This window comes from Pipistrellus hanaki (assembly GCF_964339955.1).
Source record: "Pipistrellus hanaki genome assembly, chromosome: 7".
Lineage (NCBI taxonomy): Eukaryota > Metazoa > Chordata > Mammalia > Chiroptera > Vespertilionidae > Pipistrellus > Pipistrellus hanaki.
The window spans coordinates 61,775,453-61,797,291 of NC_140509.1; the positions used below are offsets into that span (position 1 = coordinate 61,775,453).

The following is a 21,839-nucleotide window of genomic DNA, read 5'->3' on the forward strand; positions in this document are numbered from 1 at the left end:
GTTAAAAGCAGGGATGGCCCATTTTGCAATTCAGACTCTGTGAGTCAAAGTCAGGGTAGGGGGATGAATCTTTAGGAAAAGTTCCCCGGGCAAATGAACTTTAACAAGTGAAACCCCTTGTTAAAATCTAAGGGTTCATTTAAAATATATTTTATTGATTTTTTACAGAGAGGAAGGGAGAGATATAGAGAGCTAGAAACGTCGATGAGAAACATCAACCAGCTGCCTCTTGCACACCCCCTACTGGCATCAACCAGCTGCCTCTTGCACACCCCGCAACTCAGGTACATGCTCTTGACCGGAATCGAACCTGGGACCTTTCAGTCCACAGACTGAGGCTCTACCACTGAGCCAAACCGGTTTCGGCTGATCTAAAGGTTCATTTAGAAATAAAGATAATAAGAATGATGATAACACCCTAATACCAAAGAGATATTAAGGAACCTCTATGTTCAAGGCACTGTGCTGGGCATATCATATTGATCATCTTGTTTGATCCACACACAACAATGTTAAGATAATCATGATAATACTGATAACCACCAACGGTCACAAGAGCAACCAACACACATAGCATCTTATTATGTGGCAGGCTCTGTGATACCATTTTATAAATATGTATTGTTATTTTTTAATTTTTATTGTTGAAAGTATTACATTTGTCCCCTTAAAATTCTCACAGCTCTGTGTGAAACAGACGAACATTAATTCTAACTCCATTTTCTGAAAAGGAAGATGAGATGCAGATATCCAATGATTTGTTCAAGGTCACATCACTGGCAAATAGCAAAGTCATGATTGTTTGAATTCATACCATCAACCACCACAGCATCATGAACTCTCTTTTAACCACTAAATGGCTTCAAACAAGTTTTCTGAACTTGCTTGTTTTACATGGGAAATGCAAAGTTGTATTTTGTGTTTATGCTGCTTAACAGGCACTTTTGATACATGATAGCCATTCAATACATGATCTTGTAGTTGAATTGTGTTGTTGTTGTTTTTATTGAATTTACTGGGGTGACAATATATTATCAATACATTGTGTTCACCACCCCAATTAGAGTTTAATTGTTTAAAAATTTCTTAATTAAAAAGAACCAGTCTAGCAAGTTAGTTGACTGATTTTTCAACTTATTTTTTAAGGAGCTATTATACCCTTTACATATAATGATGATTTTAAAAACTACATTTGAGTATAGAGACTTAGGTTTAGTGAATGCATGACTTAATGCTTGTAGTATGGAGTTATGTTCAAACTACTAGGAGAAACCAAGTACATCTCCACCCCATAAAACTAGCAGTAACAAAATATTCCTAAAACTACCTGCAATTAGATTTAAAGACGCATTGGATCTGGAATCAGAAAATGTATGTTTAATTCAATATATTGACACATATTAGCTGAGCAATTAATGACATGTTCCTAAACCTGGCAATTTACAAAACCTGTTTCACCATTTGTCAATATGGGAAGAGTGAAAATTTCCTTGCTACCTATCCCTTAAAGAAAAATACTATAATTATTCACTAACACTCTATGTATTAATGGTGAAATATATGAGAAAACACTCTAAAACTTAAAGGAAATTGTATCAGTGGTAAAAAGACTTTTTTCAAGCATGAAAGCTTGAGTTTATTTTATCGCTGTATTTGAACACTTTCCATTTTCTTAAAGCAAAGTTAAATATTGTATTGTGAAACAATTCAATGCCTTCTTTCATTTGCTGTTTTCGCAAAAATCTTGCTTAACCTCTATCGAGTTACACTTTCATATCTGCCTATTCTTTATTCAGTAGTAAAAGGTTCCATCCGTTTTTATAGGTGAACTTTGTTATGAATTAATCCTCTAGAATTGCATAGAATTTAACAAACTGGAAGAAAAAATAAATAAACCTTGAATGTACTTCACATCCTTTTCAATTTCAGTTTTCCTAACTCATTTACCTTGCCCAGAAATGAATAAACTTTGTGAAACTGAGGAAGCTATCATAGCATGACATTTTCTATATTCTTCTATCTCTATAGTAGGAGTTCTACTAATTGCTTATTTTACAGAGCTAAAAATAAAGTACCAAGTGTACTAAGTGAAACTGGCAATGTTCACAGTCACTGGTAAGAAGAAGTGGATAATGTCTCTACACTTAAAATTTAGCAATACATTCAACTTAGAAATCTCCCCTTGAAATTTAATAAACTTTACCCCTAGGTAAACACAAATCATTCACACTTTAGTCAGAATTATTAAATAATAAAAATAAAGGACATCTTTTATCCATATCCATAATGCTATTCTAAAACTGATCTAAGACTTACACAAATAATGATATCTTGACTGTTAAAGAACTATTTAAAATGCAATCTTGTAAAATGGCTTTATTTTTAGTTAAGTGGCAAAGCATTATATCACATCTAATTATACTGCTTTTAGCTAAAAGTCATTGACAGCATGAGTTTTCTAATGAACAAAATTTTAAATTAGATAACTGTTTTTTAAAAATAAGTTTGCCTGAGGAGCTATGCCAAAATAGAGATCAAGGAGAAATCTAAAATAGCACTGTTTGCCTGGCCAGACTGGCTAGTAGTTGAGCGTTGACCTATGAAGCATAAAGTCATGGTTTGATTCCTGGTCAGGGCCTATGCCTGGGCTGCAGGCTCAATTCCCAGTGGAAGGCATTCTTTCTTATCTTTGATGTTTCTATCTCTCCTCTCCCTTTCTCTCTAAAATAAATGGAAAAACATATTTAAAAATAAATATAAAAATAAAATAGCACTGCAGGTTTTGGAAGCCACAAAAAAAAAAAAAGGACAAAACATAGTAGTCTCGCTGAAACTAGTTTGGCTCAGTGAATAGAGCGTTGGCCTGCGGACTCAAAGGTGCCAGGTTCGATTCTGGTCAAGGGCATGTACATTGGTTGTGGGCACATCCCCAGTAGGGGGTGTGCAGGAGGCAGCTGATTGATGTTTCTCTCTCATCGATGTTTCTAACTCTCTATATCCCTCTCTCTTTATCCCTCGCTGTAAAAAGTCAATTATATATATATACATATATATATATATATATATATATATATATATATATATATATATGTGTGTGTGTGTGTGTGTGTGTGTGTGTGTGTGTGTGTGTGTGTGTATAGTAGTCTCCTCTTATCTGCAGGGGATACATTCTAAGACGGATAGTACCAAATCCTATAAATCCTGTTTTTTCCTCTACACTCATTCCCATTATAAATTTATAAACTAGACACAATAAGAGGTTAACAACAATAATAATAAAGTAGAGCAATTATAACAATATACTATAATAAAACTTATGTAATGTGGTCTCTCCCTCTCTCTCTCTCTCTCTCTCTCTCTCTCTCTCTCTCTCTCTCTCTCTTTCCTCTCTCAGTATTATACTCTACGTATGGTAAGAATGCGCTGGACAAAGATTGATTCACATCCCAGGTAGGACAATGCTGGATGGTGCACAAGTTCATCATGCTACCAAAAATGAAGCAAAACTTAAAATCCATAAATTGTTTCTTTCTGGAAATTTCTATTTAATATTTCAGCCCACAGTTGACCGTGGGTAAGTGAGAAAAGTGAGAGCATAGATGAGGGAGCCTGCTGTACCTGATGACAAATAGGGATGTAGGTGTAGTCTCTCTTGACTCACTTTTATCTGTAATTTCAACCCACAGAGGGAGTGTGGAACTAGAGGGAGAGGAAGGGAAGGCATCTACCCAGGTGCCCATACAGCTTGGATGCAACAGGCCTAAAGCATCAATGAAGACACATGAGATGCAGGCCATCCTTCCACCTTTGGCTTTTTTTCCCCATTAAATACCTTCACAAATCTTTTGAACTAACCAAAGTAAGAATTTTATCATAAAACTAAGAAGTGACAATGCTCATATGATCAACTAGAGTTCTACCTCCAGGCCAGAGACCAGGATTCTGACCTTTTCTGTGGTTCAAACAATGCTGATATATGTGTGTGATTTGATTATGGAAAGAAATGGAGGGAGTCTGAGAGCTGCCCTTAAAATATATACATTTCAACATTCAGATCATGACAAAGAAATCTCCAGTGCCCTACGATTTAATTATTCAAGAATAGGAAAGTTTTAAATCTAAAAATAAAATGAGTAGGGGAACTTGATGAAATAAAAAGCATAAGTTACCTTTATGGGGTGTAAGTTATATACCACTGCATTTTGTCTTCTTTAAAAACATATATTCAACCTTAACTACCTCTAAATAAAGGAACCCAAACATGTACATGAAAAATGATGTGTAAACTTTCTTCATCAGTGAATATGAAATCTGTTCAGAGACTCTGTGCTATCGTGGTCATAGATTGTGGTCATAGATTTAGCCTCCACACAGCTCTTTAGTGTCTGTGTGTGATCACACACACACACACACACACACACACACACACACACACACAGTAAGCCTTTTGTAGACATCACCCATCAATCCAGACCTGCCAGGTGGAATCTCCTGCTTTACTTCTATTTTCACAGAGTGCTCAGAGGCAGCTGCTCTGATACCACAAAAGACCTGGGTTTTCAGCATGATTTTGAGATCAGCATTCAGTAACTGAATGTGTGAATCAGCAGTCACCAAAATGGCATGTGTATACCACACAGAGAGAAAAAGACATCCGATTGGGTTGCAAGGAGAGATCAGTAGAAAGTAAGAACAAAATTTTGTTCTACCAATATTTAATATGCGATTTTACCATAGCATAGTGTATAATTTCTAAATGGATAGAGATGATTAAAATATGTTACTGATAGTGCTACATGATCAAAAAAGTTTGGAAATGATTAAAATCATGTAATCTAAAGTAATTTCCATATACATGCAGGCAAATAAAACTTTATTTAAATTAAAATTTTTAAATGCTTAGGTCATAAGAAATTCAATTTATAACACAAATTTTATATTTTTCTCACTTTTTTGTGATGGCTTATATCTCAATCTACTCTGCAAAAGCTGCTTTTACCATCTCCTTGATGAATAAGTATTTTATGAAAATTGGCACTAGAGAAGAAAATCAGGATTTACAAAATTCCTTTCAGATTCAACATAATTCAATCAACTTTTAATCCAAATATTTAATGATAAAATATCCCCAGATAATGAGATGACAATAAAAAAAGAATGTTAATTTTTTAAATAAATCATTTACTGTGCTGTATTAAAAGAAAAAATATTTTTATAGTCAGTATTTTAAAGGCTCCTAAGCAATGAAAACCAAATCTGGAAAAATTAGCATTCAAGATGAGGTAATTTTAGGTCATCGGGGCAATTTCAATGCTGCTAATTATATCTCCAAGAAAGCAGAAGCTTATGTTTCTGTTTCCTGACCAAATTTTATGGGATGTATAACCAAGAAGAAATATTTTTAAAAGCAAAAAAATACAAGTGAATGTGTGACTTGGGTGAGAGAGGGGGAAGCATATTTTAACTGGGAGAGCTGTTGATTCTAAGTGCCTCTTTTCATTTCTCCCCTCTTTTCAAAACATACATGAGGGGATAAACACAAAATGAGAATCTTTAACACAAATTTTCAATTATGCAACACAAGCTATTTTCTGACACTCAAGACAAGTATGAAAATAAGCAAAGAAAAAGTATCGGGGCAGAAAATGTCTGGTAAAAGACAGAATTTCCCAATAAATTTAATTTTAAAAAGATAGAATTTCCATATGATATGTAAAAAGATAGATCCAAAAAAGGACAAAAGGGGGGAGTTTAAAATGCCAATATAAATTTAAAATAGTTATGTCTCCCTTAGATTATACAACATTTTTTCTCATTCATGTCAGTCTGTGGTATATTTACAATAGACTGCCTCTATATTTTTATGAAGAAACACTGAAACTTAGAGCATTTCTTTTCTCAGAAACTAAATTTAGAGAATGTAGGAGGTATAGGTAGAGATGAAGTCATTACAGCATTTACAATTTAAGAACAGAATTTGTGGTGTTTTGAAGCAAATAAATACCAAGCTTATTTAGATCTTCAGGTACTACAATTAACTATTTGTAGTTGGTACAGATATTTGTGTCAGTATTTGAGATGGCAACTGTTAATATTTAACTCTGCAACTAAACTTTTATTTATATTATATGAGTTAACACAGTCAATAACGAAGATCAGTTTTTAAAATATAACCAAGTAAATAAATTATATCTGTTGCTAGCTGATTTATGCCATAGTAATTGTGGCACTTCCTTTTCTGGATTTGCAGTTCTTTAGGCAAAATCTCATATATCATTGCCTTACATTGACACCTACTGGAAAGTACTGGAATTGTATATTTCTTATTTTATTATCTGGGCAGCTGTTAATTTTGCATCTGTGGAAGATATAATTTTAACTGCAAATTTTAATTTTCTAAAAGGAAAAAAAGCACCATTTATCCTAAACATTTTAACTGTAATGGTTTCTTTAGGAAATTGTAAGTCTCAAAAAGTCTGCTCAAAGAATATTTCTGATGGGAATTAATTTACCCAATGACTTCAGTTACTGAACTTCTGTTTATTTTGGGTATGATTATGAAAGTAATTAAACAACTTTGTCCAGTATTTGAACTTCTACTGCTTCATAACTCACACTAAATACTTAGGGTCACAGGACTTGAAAAATTACCTGATTTTGTGAAAGTATGCATGCAAATGAATCAGAAAAATGATCCAAATAATAGAAAATATATGCTTTATACATTCACATTTGAAGTTAAAAAGATAAAACAAACATGCATTAGTGAATGAGCCTTACTTCTCCATTATCAAAACTACCTGTTCACATAGCAACAAATGTTTTACTAGGATAAATTTATCCTCTGAAGTGGACCAAAAGACAACACAATGAAATAATTAATTTACCAATTTTTACAATTAATTGATTATTAAGTTATATTAACTTTTAATTAACTTCTTATGCAAATGAAACACTTCTAAGAATTTCTTAAAATACCCTTCTACCTTAGTCTCCTAAAACTCTTCAAAGAAAATGTTTTCAGACAGAAATACATTTAATTGACCAAACTATAAGAAATAAAAATATGATGTGACAGAGTTAATAGAATACTGCCTTCCTCTCCACCCCTAGTCTGCTGCTACATAATATGCACAATTTAGGTGCTTGGACCTGTCATATTTTATATAATCATGAACATACTATTGTCCTAGAGGCAGTTGTTCCAATTGCAAATGAGTTTGGGCAGCTCAGGGGACAATAATCTACATTCTTGGAAATGGTACTAAGAACATGAGGTGAAGGCAGAGTATTACACAATTTATATTGTACTATACAAATTGCTTTAACATTCCTGTTGCAATTCCTTCCTTTTATATGAAATCAATCCAATTTTTAACAAAAGTAGTGAGATAGTGTGAATACAGTTTAAATAAGCAAAACATGATCAAAAATATAATAGCTAACTTTAAAAAATACTGGCACTCAGTCAACGGTTTATGTTTAGGATGAGGTGGTATTTGAAATTTGCAACTGTCAAACAAGTTGCCTCTTGCAAGTGTACTCAATCTACCTGTCCAAATAAAATTAAGTGAAACTATAATATAGGAAGACTCACGAATATGGGGGATACAATATGATGAGAGTAAGTCGAATAGTTTTGAAGATGTGCTTTAATTTTTCAAATTGGAAAAAAAAAAAAAGCCAATTAGCTACTGAAAGATTATTTTAAATTTACCAAAATTTCCATAAGGCTAGAGTGCCACTCAGTACTAAGATACTGCAAAGTATCACAGAGTTAACAGGTCTTGAAAAAATGTAGTTTGGCTCTATTTTCTTCAAACAGTTCACTAGCCTCCTCAGAAGACTTTATCAGCTGTAAAATAAAATAAGCATTAAACAGTACCGGTTCCTGATTCTTAAATAAAATGTAATTAGCAGTTCACTTAGCAGCTTTTTACAGCCCCTGAGGAAAGGAGCCTTTCCTGGGTGAGAACCCTGAAAGATTAGTTTGGAGAGCCTGAGAAACAGCAGAATTGTCAGAATTATTTTCAATCACCAGTTACCTTACAGAGCTTCTGATACCGAGGAGAAGAAACTGCCATCCTTTGTAACCGATGTAACAAAACCACAACTTTCTGCAGAGACGTTCTCACCACAGCCATCATTTTAAGTTTACCACACTTCTGGAGACACCTCAGAATTTGCATTATAAATGAAGAGCAATGATCATTTCCTCCTGGTCACTGGACAATGATTTGCCAGTTCTCTGAGCATGCTCGTTTCCAGGAATGCATTTGAAAGATAACAGGGGCTCAGGTTCTTGGCAAAAGGAGGCTGCTGTGCCTTCAACTTCTTCTCAATTTAAAAAAAAACGTATGCAGACGACACCCAGAAAGCCCCCCAGCTGATGCTCCCAGCCAGCACTTGCTCAGCCGGGCATGGCCAGGAAACGAAGCAAGTTGAGCAGCCAAACGCTGCCTGCTGCTGGAGCGGAGCGCGCTCAGTAGCCAAAAAGGATATTAAGTGAAACATTAAAGCTGCAGATACGAGGCAGACACCCCCTGGGAACAGAGATTCAACACATCACCACCGCGGTGCGTGCCTCCTAGCGGATTTGTATTAAGAGATCAAGTAGCATTCACTCTCTGACTGTACAGAGGGATGCATTCGCCACCGGACTAAACGCAGCTCTGGCTGTGCTCTGTGCCATGAGTGAACAGACTCTGTTATAAATCTTTAGAAGGGCAGAAGGTACCTAACTCTAATGATAACAGCCTCTCCGTTAAGTGCTAATAAATCACCTGGTGACAGGTCTCAGAACAAGATCACCTAAAACAAAACAAGAGGAAAATACCTGCAGGGGGGGTCTGTGGCTTTACCTAGGCGCCCAAAAAGCAGGGTCGCAGATGCTGCCTGGGACGAAAGCCATTTGAAATCCAATTCTGTCAGGTTAGGACTCCTCTAATTCAACAGCAAAGTTCATAAAATATAAAAGTCTATAACTGATTACCGAACATTCCAAATGACCACATTGCCCCATAGACAGCATCTTCATGATCTCATTTCATGTCCTCAAGCTGTTTGAGTTTAATGAGTAAGAAACAGAAGACATGATTATATGATGTAAACACCAAGTACAGAATTTTTGACTTTCATGGGCATGTGTACAACGTGAGATGCATTTTCTCAAATTGCAGCTCGAAGGCCACTATACTATACGTATCCAGTGGGGGAAAGCACTATTAGGAAATCAGCAAAAATAACCCAGAATGATTAAATGACTGAGTCAAAGGGCACAGCCAAAAATAGGACCCAGACGTTTCTCATTACCCTGCTCAAACTAATAACCCAGGAAATGTTGCCTTTTCGCTTTTCTCTACTATTATCATGACTCTTTTTAAAGAAGCACAATATTTAAAGTATGTTTTACTCCTTCTGCCTTCTCAGTCTTTGATTTTAGCCTGATTTAAGTCCCTTGTTGGTCAGGGAGAGTTATGTTTATCAAGCAGTGTTTCGGTAGGCTTCTGCCTGTAGATTGTGTTTTCCCATGTATGTCTATACTGAGAGCCTATACTGCCTCCTTCTGGATAGGCTAGCAATATCAAAATAGCTACACAAAAGCAGCATCGAAAGAGAAGCAGTCAGTTGATGATAGCAATCAGTTAAAAATACCAAGTTATTAAGCAGATTTATAGAAACAGAAATTAAGTTCGTGATTATTTAGGGCTGGGGCATTAGGAAGCTGCACATGGGAAACTGATAGCTAAGGGGTACCGGGTTCCTTTCAGAGGTGATGAAAATGTTCTAATTTGATTGCAATGATGATTGCATAATTGTGAGTACACTAAAAACAATCAAATTGTACCTTTTAAATGGGCAAATTGTATGGAATATGAGTTATAGGTCAATAAAACTGCTATCAAAAAACATGAAGTGGTAATTCCTGCCCGTAAACCAACAGGGGAAGTTTCCAGGGTACAGGTATGCATCTGCCCCCCAAACACTATGCTAGGTATGGAGCTGGGTACAGGGGAAGATTTGATCAAAGTCTGAACCTATCGGACAAGAGGATGAACATTAGGCTGAAAGAGAATACAGAGATGAAAAAATATTAAGTCCAAACAAATATTGTTAAAGAACAAGACCAGCCACTTGTTATAACACCAACCAGAAAAGGAGCAAGGCAGCATGATTTTACCCAGGAGAGAGTCAGAGCATCGAGGCTCATTGGTACTGATAAAAGGTAAAGCTCACATTTTAAAAAAAATAATAATTAAAAAGATAATGTGTTAGAATGTGGGCGTGAAAATCATGAATAAATGCATCTGAATTAATAGATAAAGTGGGAAATCAATAACAGACATTCATTCAAAAACAACAACAAAAAGTTTCTCTGAGTCTCTGGCCAAAGTCTCTCATCTGAATACAGATCCATAGTGACAACTGCATACCAGGCACCTCCTCCTGGATGTTACACAAATGCCTCACTTCAACATAGTCAAAATGAAATGTCCTACCCCATCACCTGTTCTGCTGCCCTAATATTTTATTTTATTTTATTTTATTTTCCTGTATTCCTAACCTCAGGCTCTAATACCACCTGACAAGTTTCTGTGTCTCTACCTCTTCCCCTCCGCTTAGTGGACTTACTAGCAAGTCCTTAGGTGTATGCCCCCTGCTATTGCCTCATTCCTGGACTTATCACCTCGGAGCAGTTGGCTACAAGATATCCTAACAGACTGCTCTGCTCAGTCTTGCCCAGTTCAGACTCATTCCTCATCAGCTAGATTCCTGTAAAATACAAATCCCATTGCATCATCACCCAATTGCTTAATATCCTCTAATGACTTCTCCTCATTGCCACCATGTTAAAATATGAAACAGCAAGGAGATTTCTCCATCAAAGCATATTTTAAGAGTCTCATGTTCTACCGACTGAGCTAGCCGGGCACTTCCTCCATCAAAGCATATTTTAAAGCAAGTTCTAGGTGAGATGGCCTGTGATTGATAAGAATAATGGGAGTTCAAGGACACTGACTCACCTGTATTTGAGGACAGAAAAGGGATGCAGATGTGCTTCCTAAGATTCCTCATAAAGTTTTTTAAAGGAAAGATTTTGTATTACCACATTTCCACTTACCACAAGTGTAGAAGGAAAACTTGAACCTGAGACTAAATATATCATATTTATCAAGCCGAAGACATAAAAGTAATATCCAATGTTCTTAGTTGTAAACTAAGCCATAGAGTCTTTACAGTTTTTACATTAAGTATTTATAATAAATGGAGAATGAAACAACTTTATATTAAGAGAAAATGTTTTTATAATGTGAGATTCAATAAGGCTAACTGTAATAGGGCTTAAAATGATAGAAAACAGAATAGCTATAAGTCTAGAAGTCTAAATAAACAATTATTACTTCCATAAAACAAAGTGATTTCCCCAATTACTAAGTAAGTGTATTTTACAGATCTTATTTCCAAAAACCAATTATTCACAGAATAGCATGGATGCCATAGCAGGATAAGGTGACGACCTCACTTTTGAATGGTAATAAATCTTAATGGTAAACAAGCACTGGTCACATTTTTCTGGGTACTTGCCTGCATTTGCTGTGTGAGCTCCTCGGCCAAGACAGTGTCCTCAAGAGCATGCTCCCGCTGAGAAGCATCATCAAGTACATTCACTGTGGTTTCTGCTTCTTGTAGCCACTTTAGGAAATTCTCCAGGTTCATGCGAGAGGCCTGCACTGCCCTCAGTTCAGCCTCCAAGGAATTCTGTCTGTCAGCAATGCTGCAAGGAACAAGATGGGCAATTCTCCATTACTTACAGTGTAACAAGCCCCATCATGACACACTAAAGAAAAAAAACTCAGCAGATAGCCTCAAAGGACCTCAATTTCTTCAAGCACCTAATGAAATTGGGGGATTTATTCATATGTGTCTTGAATAATCCATAATGGGGGGATAATGTGAATTGTGAGAAGAAGAGGGAGAGAAAAATCACATCCATATTACAAAATAATTATGACTATATTTTTATAACTCATAATTGTATGTTATTTCCCCATATGATTTATTTTAATACCTTAGTATAATGCATGACACAAAAGGCAATAGCAATAAATATGTACACAATGGGTGACTAAATGAATTCTATAAGAAATAGCATCTGAAGAAACTTTTAAGATAAAATAAAAATAACTTAGAACTAATTTTATATTATCAATACAAATTGGTTCTTTAAGTTGATTTAATATTATTCTTGGAAGACTTTGGATATCAAGCTTTTATATGCCATTCATTTAATCTACAAAGAACTATTCTAGAGTCTCATGATTTAAGAGATACACACATAATATCAACCTTTAAAACTTTATAGACATCAAAGCTCCATAATAAGAAAACAAACAATCTAATTTTTAAGTGGATACAAATAATTTTACTTCCAGGTATTTAAACTCAAGAGATCTAAAAACATATGTCCACTCAAAAACTTGTACGCAAATATTTGTAGCAGCATTATTTATAATAGCCAAATGGTACAATCAACCCAAATATCTATCAGTTGAGGGGGGAACTGATAAACAAAATATAATATATTAATACAGAAAATATTATTCAGCCATAAAAAGAAATCAAGTATCAATAAATTCTACAACATGGATGAACCTTGAAAACATTATGCCAAGTGAAAGAAGACAGATACAAAATGCCCCATATTGTGCAATTTCATTTATATGAAATATTGCCAGAAAGATAAATCCATAGGGAGAGAAAGCCAATTATCTGTTAACTAGGACTGGAGGTGGAAGCAGTGGAGACTGGCTGCTGATAAGTGGTAGGTTTCATTTAGTGGTGATAAAATGTACAAAAATTAAGAGTATGGTGATGTCTTTACAACATGGTAAATATACTAAAGTCCACTTAATTGTATACTTTACCAGGGGTGGGGAACCTTTTTCTGCCAAGGGTCATTTGGATATTTTATAATATCATTCACAGGACACACAAAATTATCAACTTAAAATTTAGCCTGCTATATTTGGTCAAACATTTAATTAACTCAGCCCTAATTCCTTGGCAGGGCTAGACCAAAAGATTCTGTGGGCCTTACAAGGCCCATGGGCCAGATGTTCCCCATCCCTGCTTTAAATGGTGAATTGAATGGTATATAAAATATATCTTTTTTTTTTTTAATTAGCACCTGTGACAGACTTTGCCAAACTATCTTAAGCCACAGCTAGAGAAGAGATTAAAAATGGCAGGGGAGTAAGTGGGAGCTACACTGACACTCTCCCAGGAAATACAACTATAGAACATAAGAACCACTTTGAAAAATCAACTGAGGACTAGGTGAGAAATAACCGAGATGGAAAGTGGAGACTGCATAGAGAGTGCTAGGAAGTACAGAGGCACAAAAGGGTTGGCCTGGCTTCCACAGACAGCAGCTGAAGTGCCAGAGGGATATCTCAGCTGTGGGGGATTCCCACTGAAGATTATGGGATCTAAACCCCAAGCTGGACTCCCTACCCAGAGCACCAGAACTGAGAACAGTGCCCACATAACATCTGGCTGAGTAAAGAAGGAGGGCTGCTGTCTGTCAGGCAGAGACTACTGGAAATGCAGGAACCCTCTAAAAGGGCAATACATAAAATTTTGTGTGCAGCCACTCACCTTGGGCTCTGACAGAAGGAAGGCAGAGTGAACTGGAACTCAGTGAGGAAATTCCAGGATTGGGGGCTCTGGGTTTGGAGCTCAAAGGGCAGCCACCCCGGTTTCCTAGGCTGAGTCATTCCCTCATCCTGTGAAGACATATTTCTCTGGCAAACCTTGCTATCTAGGTGGCTGTTGCCTGGGAAAATGGCAATTGCCGCACCCTCTTGGAAGATCTCTCACCACCCTGTGGTCAATAGCTTGACGCAAATCAAAGCTGATAACAATCAGACTACAGGCAAAGGAAGATTTCAAGAGGTTTTGAGTCTTTGCCTTCTGGAGCTGAGCCTTGGAAAAGCAGACTTTGGTGAATGACTTGGTCCTTCCCAAAGGCACCTAGACCCAACAAAGGGAGCACAAATTGTGGATTACTAATAGCTCCAAATAGGAGACTCAGGGCCAGTCAGAAACAGTATTTGACATTGTCCTGCACTAGAGATTGGGAGTAACAGCAGATCTGCCTAATACATAGAAATGCAAACAGGCAGCCAAAATGGGGAGAAAAACAAAATAAATAAAAGAACAGAAGAATTCTCCAGAAGAAGAGCTAAACAAAATGGAGATAAGAAATTGATCATATGTAGAGTTTAGAATAATGATGTCAAAGAAGCCCAACAGCATGAGAAAAGATAGAGCAACTATGAAAGAACAGTTGGAAATAAAGAATGGCATAGCACTAATAAAGAACACATTTGAGGATTACACAACAGAGTAGGGGAAGCTGCAGATTAGATCAGTGAATAAGAAGACAGGGTAAAAAATAAAATCACTCAATCAGAGAACCAAAAAGAAAAACAATTAAAAACAGGAGGACAGCTTAACACATTTAGGACCAGTAGTTTTTTGTTTGTTTGTTTGTTTGTTTGTTTTTATGTTAACTTTATCCAGTGGCCAGATAAGTTTCTATTGAATGAGTACAAAAAAATGTTTTACATAACTGTTAAAGGCACACTTTAAAATTAAATATCCATTACATTTTGAAGTTATTTATTACATGTTCTTACAAGCTAATATCTTTTTAAAATATGATACTTTGTAGAATACTGTGTAATATAAAGCGAGAATTCTTGTGATCCATCCGCAATGTGTTAAGGGGGCAGTAAAACAGCCTGAAAGATAACAAGATTTGCATAACAGTTGGACAGAAGGAGAAGAAAGTGAACAAGGAATAGAGAACATGTTTGAAGAAATAATGGCAGAAAACTTCCCTAACTTGGTGAAAGAAAAGGTCACACAAGTTCAGAAATCACAGGGAGTCCCAAGCAAGAAGAACCCAAACAGGCCTATGCCCACTTACATCATAATTAAAATGTCAAACATTAAAGACAAAGAGAGAATCTTAAAGGCAGCAAGAGAAAAGCAATTTGTTACCTACATAGGAGCTCCCATAAGCCTGAAGGTGATTTCTCATCAGAAACTCTACAAGCCAGAGGGAATGGCCTTTCAAGGTAATGAAAAACCAGGATCTAAAACCAATATTACTATATCCAGCAAGACTATCATTCAAAATAGATGGTGAAAAAAAGGGCTTCCTAGGACAAAAGAAAAAGGAAAAGGAGATTGTCACCACCAAATAAGCACTGCAAGAAATGTTAAAGGTACTGGTATAATGAGAAGAAAAAATAGAGAAAGTGAGAAATGTAAGTACACAGAATTAAAACTGCAATAAACAATAAAAACCTTAAATGTAAGTGGATTAAAAACTCCAGTCAAAATACATAGGGTAGCTGAATTGATACAAAAACATTACCCAATTATATGTTGTCTCCAAGAGACCCTCCTCAGAACAAAACACACAGAATGAAAATGTGGGTGTGGAAAAATATTGTCCATGCAAATGGAAATAGAAAAAAAAAAATCTGGGGTAGCAATACTCATATCTGACAAAATAGACTTCAAAATGAAGGCCATCACAAGAGATGACAAAGGTCACCACATAATATTAAAGGGATTGATTCAACAAGAGTATATAGCCCTGGTAAACATATGTGCAACAATATAGGAGCACAAAAATATATTTTTTTAAAATCTTCTAAAGGTCTTCAAGGGGGAGATCAACAACAATATAGTCATAGTAGGGGACTTTAACAACCTGCTGACTTCACTGGATAGATCTTCCAAAAAAAATTTAACAAGGAAAGGGTGACTCTAAAGGACACACTGGATCAGACTGATTTAACTGACATTTATAAAACATTTCAGCCCAATGCAGCATAATTTACATTCTTCTCAAGTGCACAAGTAGTGGCCAGACTATGCATTCAGAGATCATAATAATCTGGCCATTCAGTGTATATGCCAACAAACTGGACAATGTGGATGAAATGGACATATTCCTAGAAAAATACAAGCTCCCAAAACTGAATCAGGAAGAATCAGAAAACCTGAATAGGCTAATAATAGATGAAATAGCAGTAATCAAAAAAAAAAAAAAAAAAAAACTCCCAGCAAACAAAAGCCCAGGTATGGATGGCTTCAAAGGGGAGTTTTATCAATTATTCAAAGAAGAGCTAACACTTACATTCCCTCAAACTATTCCAAAAAATCCAAAAGAAGGAATACTTTCAAGCTCTTTTCATAAGGCCAGCATTATCCAATTCCAAAACCAGATAAAGACACTACAAAGAAAGAGAATTACAGGCCAATGTAATGATGATCATAGATGCTAAAATCCTCAACCTAATATTAGCAAATTGGATCCAGTAATATATTAAAAAAGATCATAAATCATGACCAAGTGGAATTTATTCCAGAGATGCAAGGCTGGTTCAATATTTGCAAATCAATAAACATGATATATCACATAAACAAATTGAAAGACAATCAAATGATAACATTAATAGACACAGAAAAAGCATTTGACAAAATCCAACAACCCATTTTTGATAAAAATTCTCAGCAAAGTGAGAATAGAGTGATCATATCTCAACATAATAAAGGGCATATATGACAAACTTATAGCCAACATTATACTCAATGGGCAAAAACTAAAAGCATTTCCCTTAATAACAGGAATAAGACAGGTATGTCCACTTTTGCCACTCTTATTCAACATATTATAGTACTGGAAATCCTAACCACAGTGATCAGACAAGAAGAAAAAATACAAGACATCCAAATTGGAAAGGAGAAAGTATACTCAAAGATGACATAATATTGTACATAGGAACTCTAAAGACTCCACCAGAAATCTACTAGATTTAATATAGGAATTCAGCAATGTAGCAGGATACAAAATTAACACCTAGAAATTGATGATGTTTTTATACACTAATAATGAATTCTCAGAAACAGAAACAAATAATCCCATTTACCATTGCAACAAAATAATTAAGATACTTAGGAATAAACTTAAATAAGGTTAAAGACTCATACTCAGAAAACTACAGGACATTAAAAGGAGAGATAGAGGAAGATATAAACAAGTGGAAGAATATCCACATTCATGGTTTGGTAGAATTGCCATCATTAAAATGTCCACACTACCTAAATCAATCTACATATTCAATGCAAACCTTATTAAAATACCAATAGCATATTTCACAGATCTAGAATAAATATTCCAAAAATGTATATAGAATCAAAAAGAGATCCTGAATAGCTACAGGAATCTTTAGATAGAAGAGCAAAATTGCAGGGATACAATACCAGATAGCAATTATACTACAAAGCCACTGTATTCAAAACAGCATGGTACTGGCACAAGAACTGGCATATGGATCAATGGAACAGAACAGAGAGCCCAGAAAAATTGACCCAAGCCATTATGTTTAATGAATATTTGGCAAAGGTGGCAAGAGCATGCAATGGAATAAGGACAGTCTCTTCAATAAGTGGTGTTGGGAAAATTGGACCGATGCATGCAAAAAAAAAAAGAAAGAAAAGAAACTAGACAACCAACTTACACCATATGCAAGAATAAACTCAAAATGGATAAAAAATTTAAATGGAAGTTGTAAAACCATAAAAATCCTGGAAGAAACCATAGGCAGCAAAATCTGAGACATCTGATGTAACCATATGTTTGTAGATACATCTCCTAGGGCAAAGGAAACTAAGGAGAAAATAAACAAATGGGACAAAATCAAAATAAAGAGCTTCTGCACAGCAAAAGAACCCATCATCAAAATGAAAAGGGAGCTGACTGTGTGGGAGAACATATCTGGCAATGATATATCTCATAAAAGGTTAATATCCAAAATATATAAGGAACTCATACAACTTAACAAAAGGAAGACAAACAACCCAATTTAAAAGTGGGCAAAAGAGATATATAGACACTTCTCTAAAGCCGACATATAGATGACCAAGAAACATGAAAAAATGCTCAGTCACTGATCAGACAGATGCAAATTAAAATGACAATGAGGCATCACCTCACACCTGTCAGAAAGGCTACCATAAATAAATCAACCAATGACAAGTTCTAGAGAGGATGTTGAGAAAAGGAAACGCTAGTACACTGCTGGTAGGAATGCAGACTGGTACAACCATTATGGAAAACAGTATGGAGTTTCCTCAAAAAATTAAATATGGATCTGCCATTTGACCCAGTGATTCTTACTTTTAGGAATATATCCCAATAAACTAGAAACACCAATCAGAAAGGATATATGCACCCCTATGTTCATAGCAGCACAATTTACAATAGCTAAGATTTAGAAACAGCTCAAGTGCCCATCAGTAGATGAGGGGATTAGAAAACGGTGGTATATCTACACAATGAAATACTATGCAGCAGTTAAAAAGGTTATCTTACCCTTTGAGATAACATGGAGGGACCTGGAGAATAATATGTCAAGCAAAATAAGCCAGTAAAAAAAAAAAAAAAAAAAAAAAAAAGACAAATCTCACTCATATGTAGAATCTAATGAACAAAATAAACTAATGAGCAAAATGGATCTAGAGATATAATAAAAGCATGGAAAAGGCCAGAATCTCAGAGGGGATGTTGGAGAGGGTGAGTTGGTGAAAAGAGATCAACCAAACAACTTGTATGCATATATATATGCATAACCCATGGACACAGATAATAGGATGGTGAAGGCCTAGAGCAGAGGGCAGGGGCAAGCTAGAAGGGGTCAATGGGAGTTTGGGGACGTATGTAATACTTTTAACAATAAATACAATTTTTTAAAAAGCAGCAGATAGAGTCAGTGCGTCCCTGCAAAAAAATTTAGCAACATATGACATCTCATTTATGTATGTTTTCTAATTGTACATACACACATCCATCATTCATCACTATCCACCCACCTGTCCTTCTTAGTTGCATGTTAACACAATATTAAAATGGTTATTTTAATATTCAATTTAAGGTGGTTTACTTTCTTATTTGTACTTTTCCACATTCTCTGAATTTATAATGAACCGTTATCTTTTTATACATCAATAAACACATTCTTTTAAAAAATAGGTAAAAGATTTAAATAGGCACATCATAACAGAATATATATGGATGGCAAATAAGCACATAAAAAGATGCTAAGCATCATTAATCATCAGAGAAACATAAATTCAGACCACAATGAGATATCACTACTTATTAGAATGGATTTAAAAACTACTATACTACATCAAATGCTGGTGAAAATGTAGAATAACTGCAGCTCTCACACAATGTAAACAGGAATGGAAAATGGTATAGCCATTTTAAAAAACAGTTTGGCAATTTTTAATATTAACCATGCACTTAAGATACAATCCAGCAATCATTTTACCAGAGAAAAATGCAAATTTTGTGTCCACACAAAACCCAAATGCAACTGTTTATAGCAGCTTCATTCATAACGCTCAAAAACTGATAATAACCCAAAAGTCATCCTGTACTAACTGCTGAATCATGGGTACATGCATATAATGGAATACTGAGTAATGGAAATAAACTACTGATAGATGAAACAACATGGGTGAAATCCCCGGTGAATTCTGCTAAGTCAGTGGTTGGCAAACCACAGCTCATGAGCCACATGCAGCTCTTTGGCCCCTTGAGTGTGGCTCTCCCACAAAATACCATGGCCTGGGCGAGTCTATTTTGAAGAAGTGGTATTAGAAGAAGTTTAAAAAATTTGGCTCTCAAAAGACATACTGTTGATATTTGGCTCTGTTGACTAATGAGTTTGCCAACCACTGTGCTAAGTGAAAGAAGCTAGACACAAAAGCTGCATACCATGATCCCATTTATATGACATTCTGGAATGTCAGCGACTTCATCTCAGCACTTACTTACTAAAAACCTCCCGTAGTGTTTGGTTGCCCGCAGAACACATCTACATTGCTTCTCCTGGGACAGGGTGCCCTCCACACTCTGTCACTAATTCACTTTTCCAGCTTTCCCCAAATTCACTCCAATACTCTGCTCAGGTCAAAGTGGCTGTTCCATGTTCACATAAAATTTTATATCCACATATAAATTCCGACCACCTCCACTTAGCAAGATCCTACCAGTCCTTCAAAGGTTAATAACCACCGTCTCCTCCAAAATATCTCCGGCCAATTAGGTCTCTTTGTTCTGGGTACATTAAAGGTCAGTATGCCTCTTTATACAGAAATTAATCACATATATCCTGGGGAAATCCTTGGATTGGGACCTTATTTTTTTTTAAATATATTTTATTGATTTTTTTACAGAGGGGAAGGGAGAGGGATAGAGCTAGAAACATCGATGAGAGAGAGACATCGATCCGCTGTCTCCTCACATACACAAAACCCCCACTGGGGATGTGCCCACAACCAATGTACATGCCCTTGACAGGAATCGAGCCTGGGACCTTTCAGTCTGCAGACTGACACTCTATCTACTGAGCCAAACCGGTTTCAGCTGGGACCTTATTTTTATTTAAATCTTATTTTAACTATATTATAGAGATTTCTTACCTGTCCATTTATTCTGTAAATTCACTATGGGCAGAAGCAGTCTTTTATATCTCCACTAGAAATCCAGTGCACAAAAATTCGTGCACTCGGTGTGGGGGGAGAGTCGTTCAGCCTGGCCTGCTCACCCTCTTGCTGTCCAGACTCCTCAGAGGATGTCCACCTGCTGGCTTAGGCCCACTCTGCAGGAAATTGGGCCTAAGCCATGAGTCAGACATCCTTAATGCTGCAGAGGAGGCAGGAGAGGCTTGCTGAAGCCATAAGCCCTGTGAGAGCACACTGACCACCAGAGGGCAGCTCCTGCGTTGAGAGTCATAGTGACCAGTTGTTCCTGGTTATTCTGCTGTTAGGGTCATTTTGCATATTACTCTTTTATTATTAAGGATGTTTCTAGGTCTTTACTACACTATTATAATAAGCATTTATAGAATAATGAAAATCTATAATATGCCTTTAAAATTACCTACCAAATATCCACTTTCAAGAAGCTACCAAGAGACATCCTCCATAAAACGCAGTTTGTAAATCCAGAAAGAAGATATGAGAAGCACGAAAACAAGATCAGCACAAGGAGGAGCTCTCACGCAAAAAGTGCGAGGCAAACGCAGAAAACAGTGGTGAATTCAAACTGCAGGTGCAGGCTGCCATCTCCATTCCAACTGCCATGTTTCGTTTTCACTTGACAAAGTTTACAAAGGAGACACCCTGACAAAGCGAAAAAATAACCCAAAATAGGCCCCTCTGCCACAAAATAAATAAATAAATAAATAAATAAATAAATAAATAAATAAAAATAAGAGGAAAGAAAGCAACAAAACAAAAACCCATGAGATCCAGGAAATAGGGATTCCTGACGAGGAGGAAGGCACAGACACTCCCCAAACGATGGCTGTGCAACAAACCTAGAAAGCTGGTCCCCAAGTAAACACATTAGAAGTGACAGACTACTTAATGCGATTGGCTTTGTGGGAAATTGTGCTGTCAGGCCATCGGAAAATGTGGGAAGAATCAGCAACAGGTGCAAAGAAAACTAAGCATGTAAAAACAAAGCCATTATTAATTTCAGGTCAATCAAACAGAGGAAGCAAAATTATAGTCAACTTTCAGTGTTCAGCTGTTAATCATATTTAGACAGGCATAATAATGTCAACACAGTATCTGTTATCTAAAAATTCATGATGAGATGGTACAGCCACTGTGAACATAATATAGCAGTTCCTCAAAAAAAAATATATATGGAATTGCTAGGTGATATATATATATATATA

The 21,839-nt window shown here is 35.9% G+C and overlaps 1 protein-coding gene across 6 annotated transcripts in view; it reads right to left on the minus strand.

The window, feature by feature from the left end:
• The window catches only part of UTRN (utrophin), a gene marked incomplete at its 3' end in the record, with an annotated part of 411,728 nt that overhangs the window by 170,234 nt on the left and 219,655 nt on the right, over positions 1 to 21,839 (minus strand). For 5 of the 6 annotated variants that reach the window (XM_084889907.1, XM_084889908.1, XM_084889909.1 and 2 more), the window contains one exon: positions 11,587 to 11,776. In XM_084889907.1, the coding sequence (XP_084746033.1) occupies positions 11,587 to 11,776 (190 nt within the window). Of the gene's footprint in view, positions 1 to 8,045; positions 8,205 to 11,586; positions 11,777 to 21,839 lie in introns of those variants that run through there. The other variant, XM_084889911.1, reaches the window with a different exon arrangement.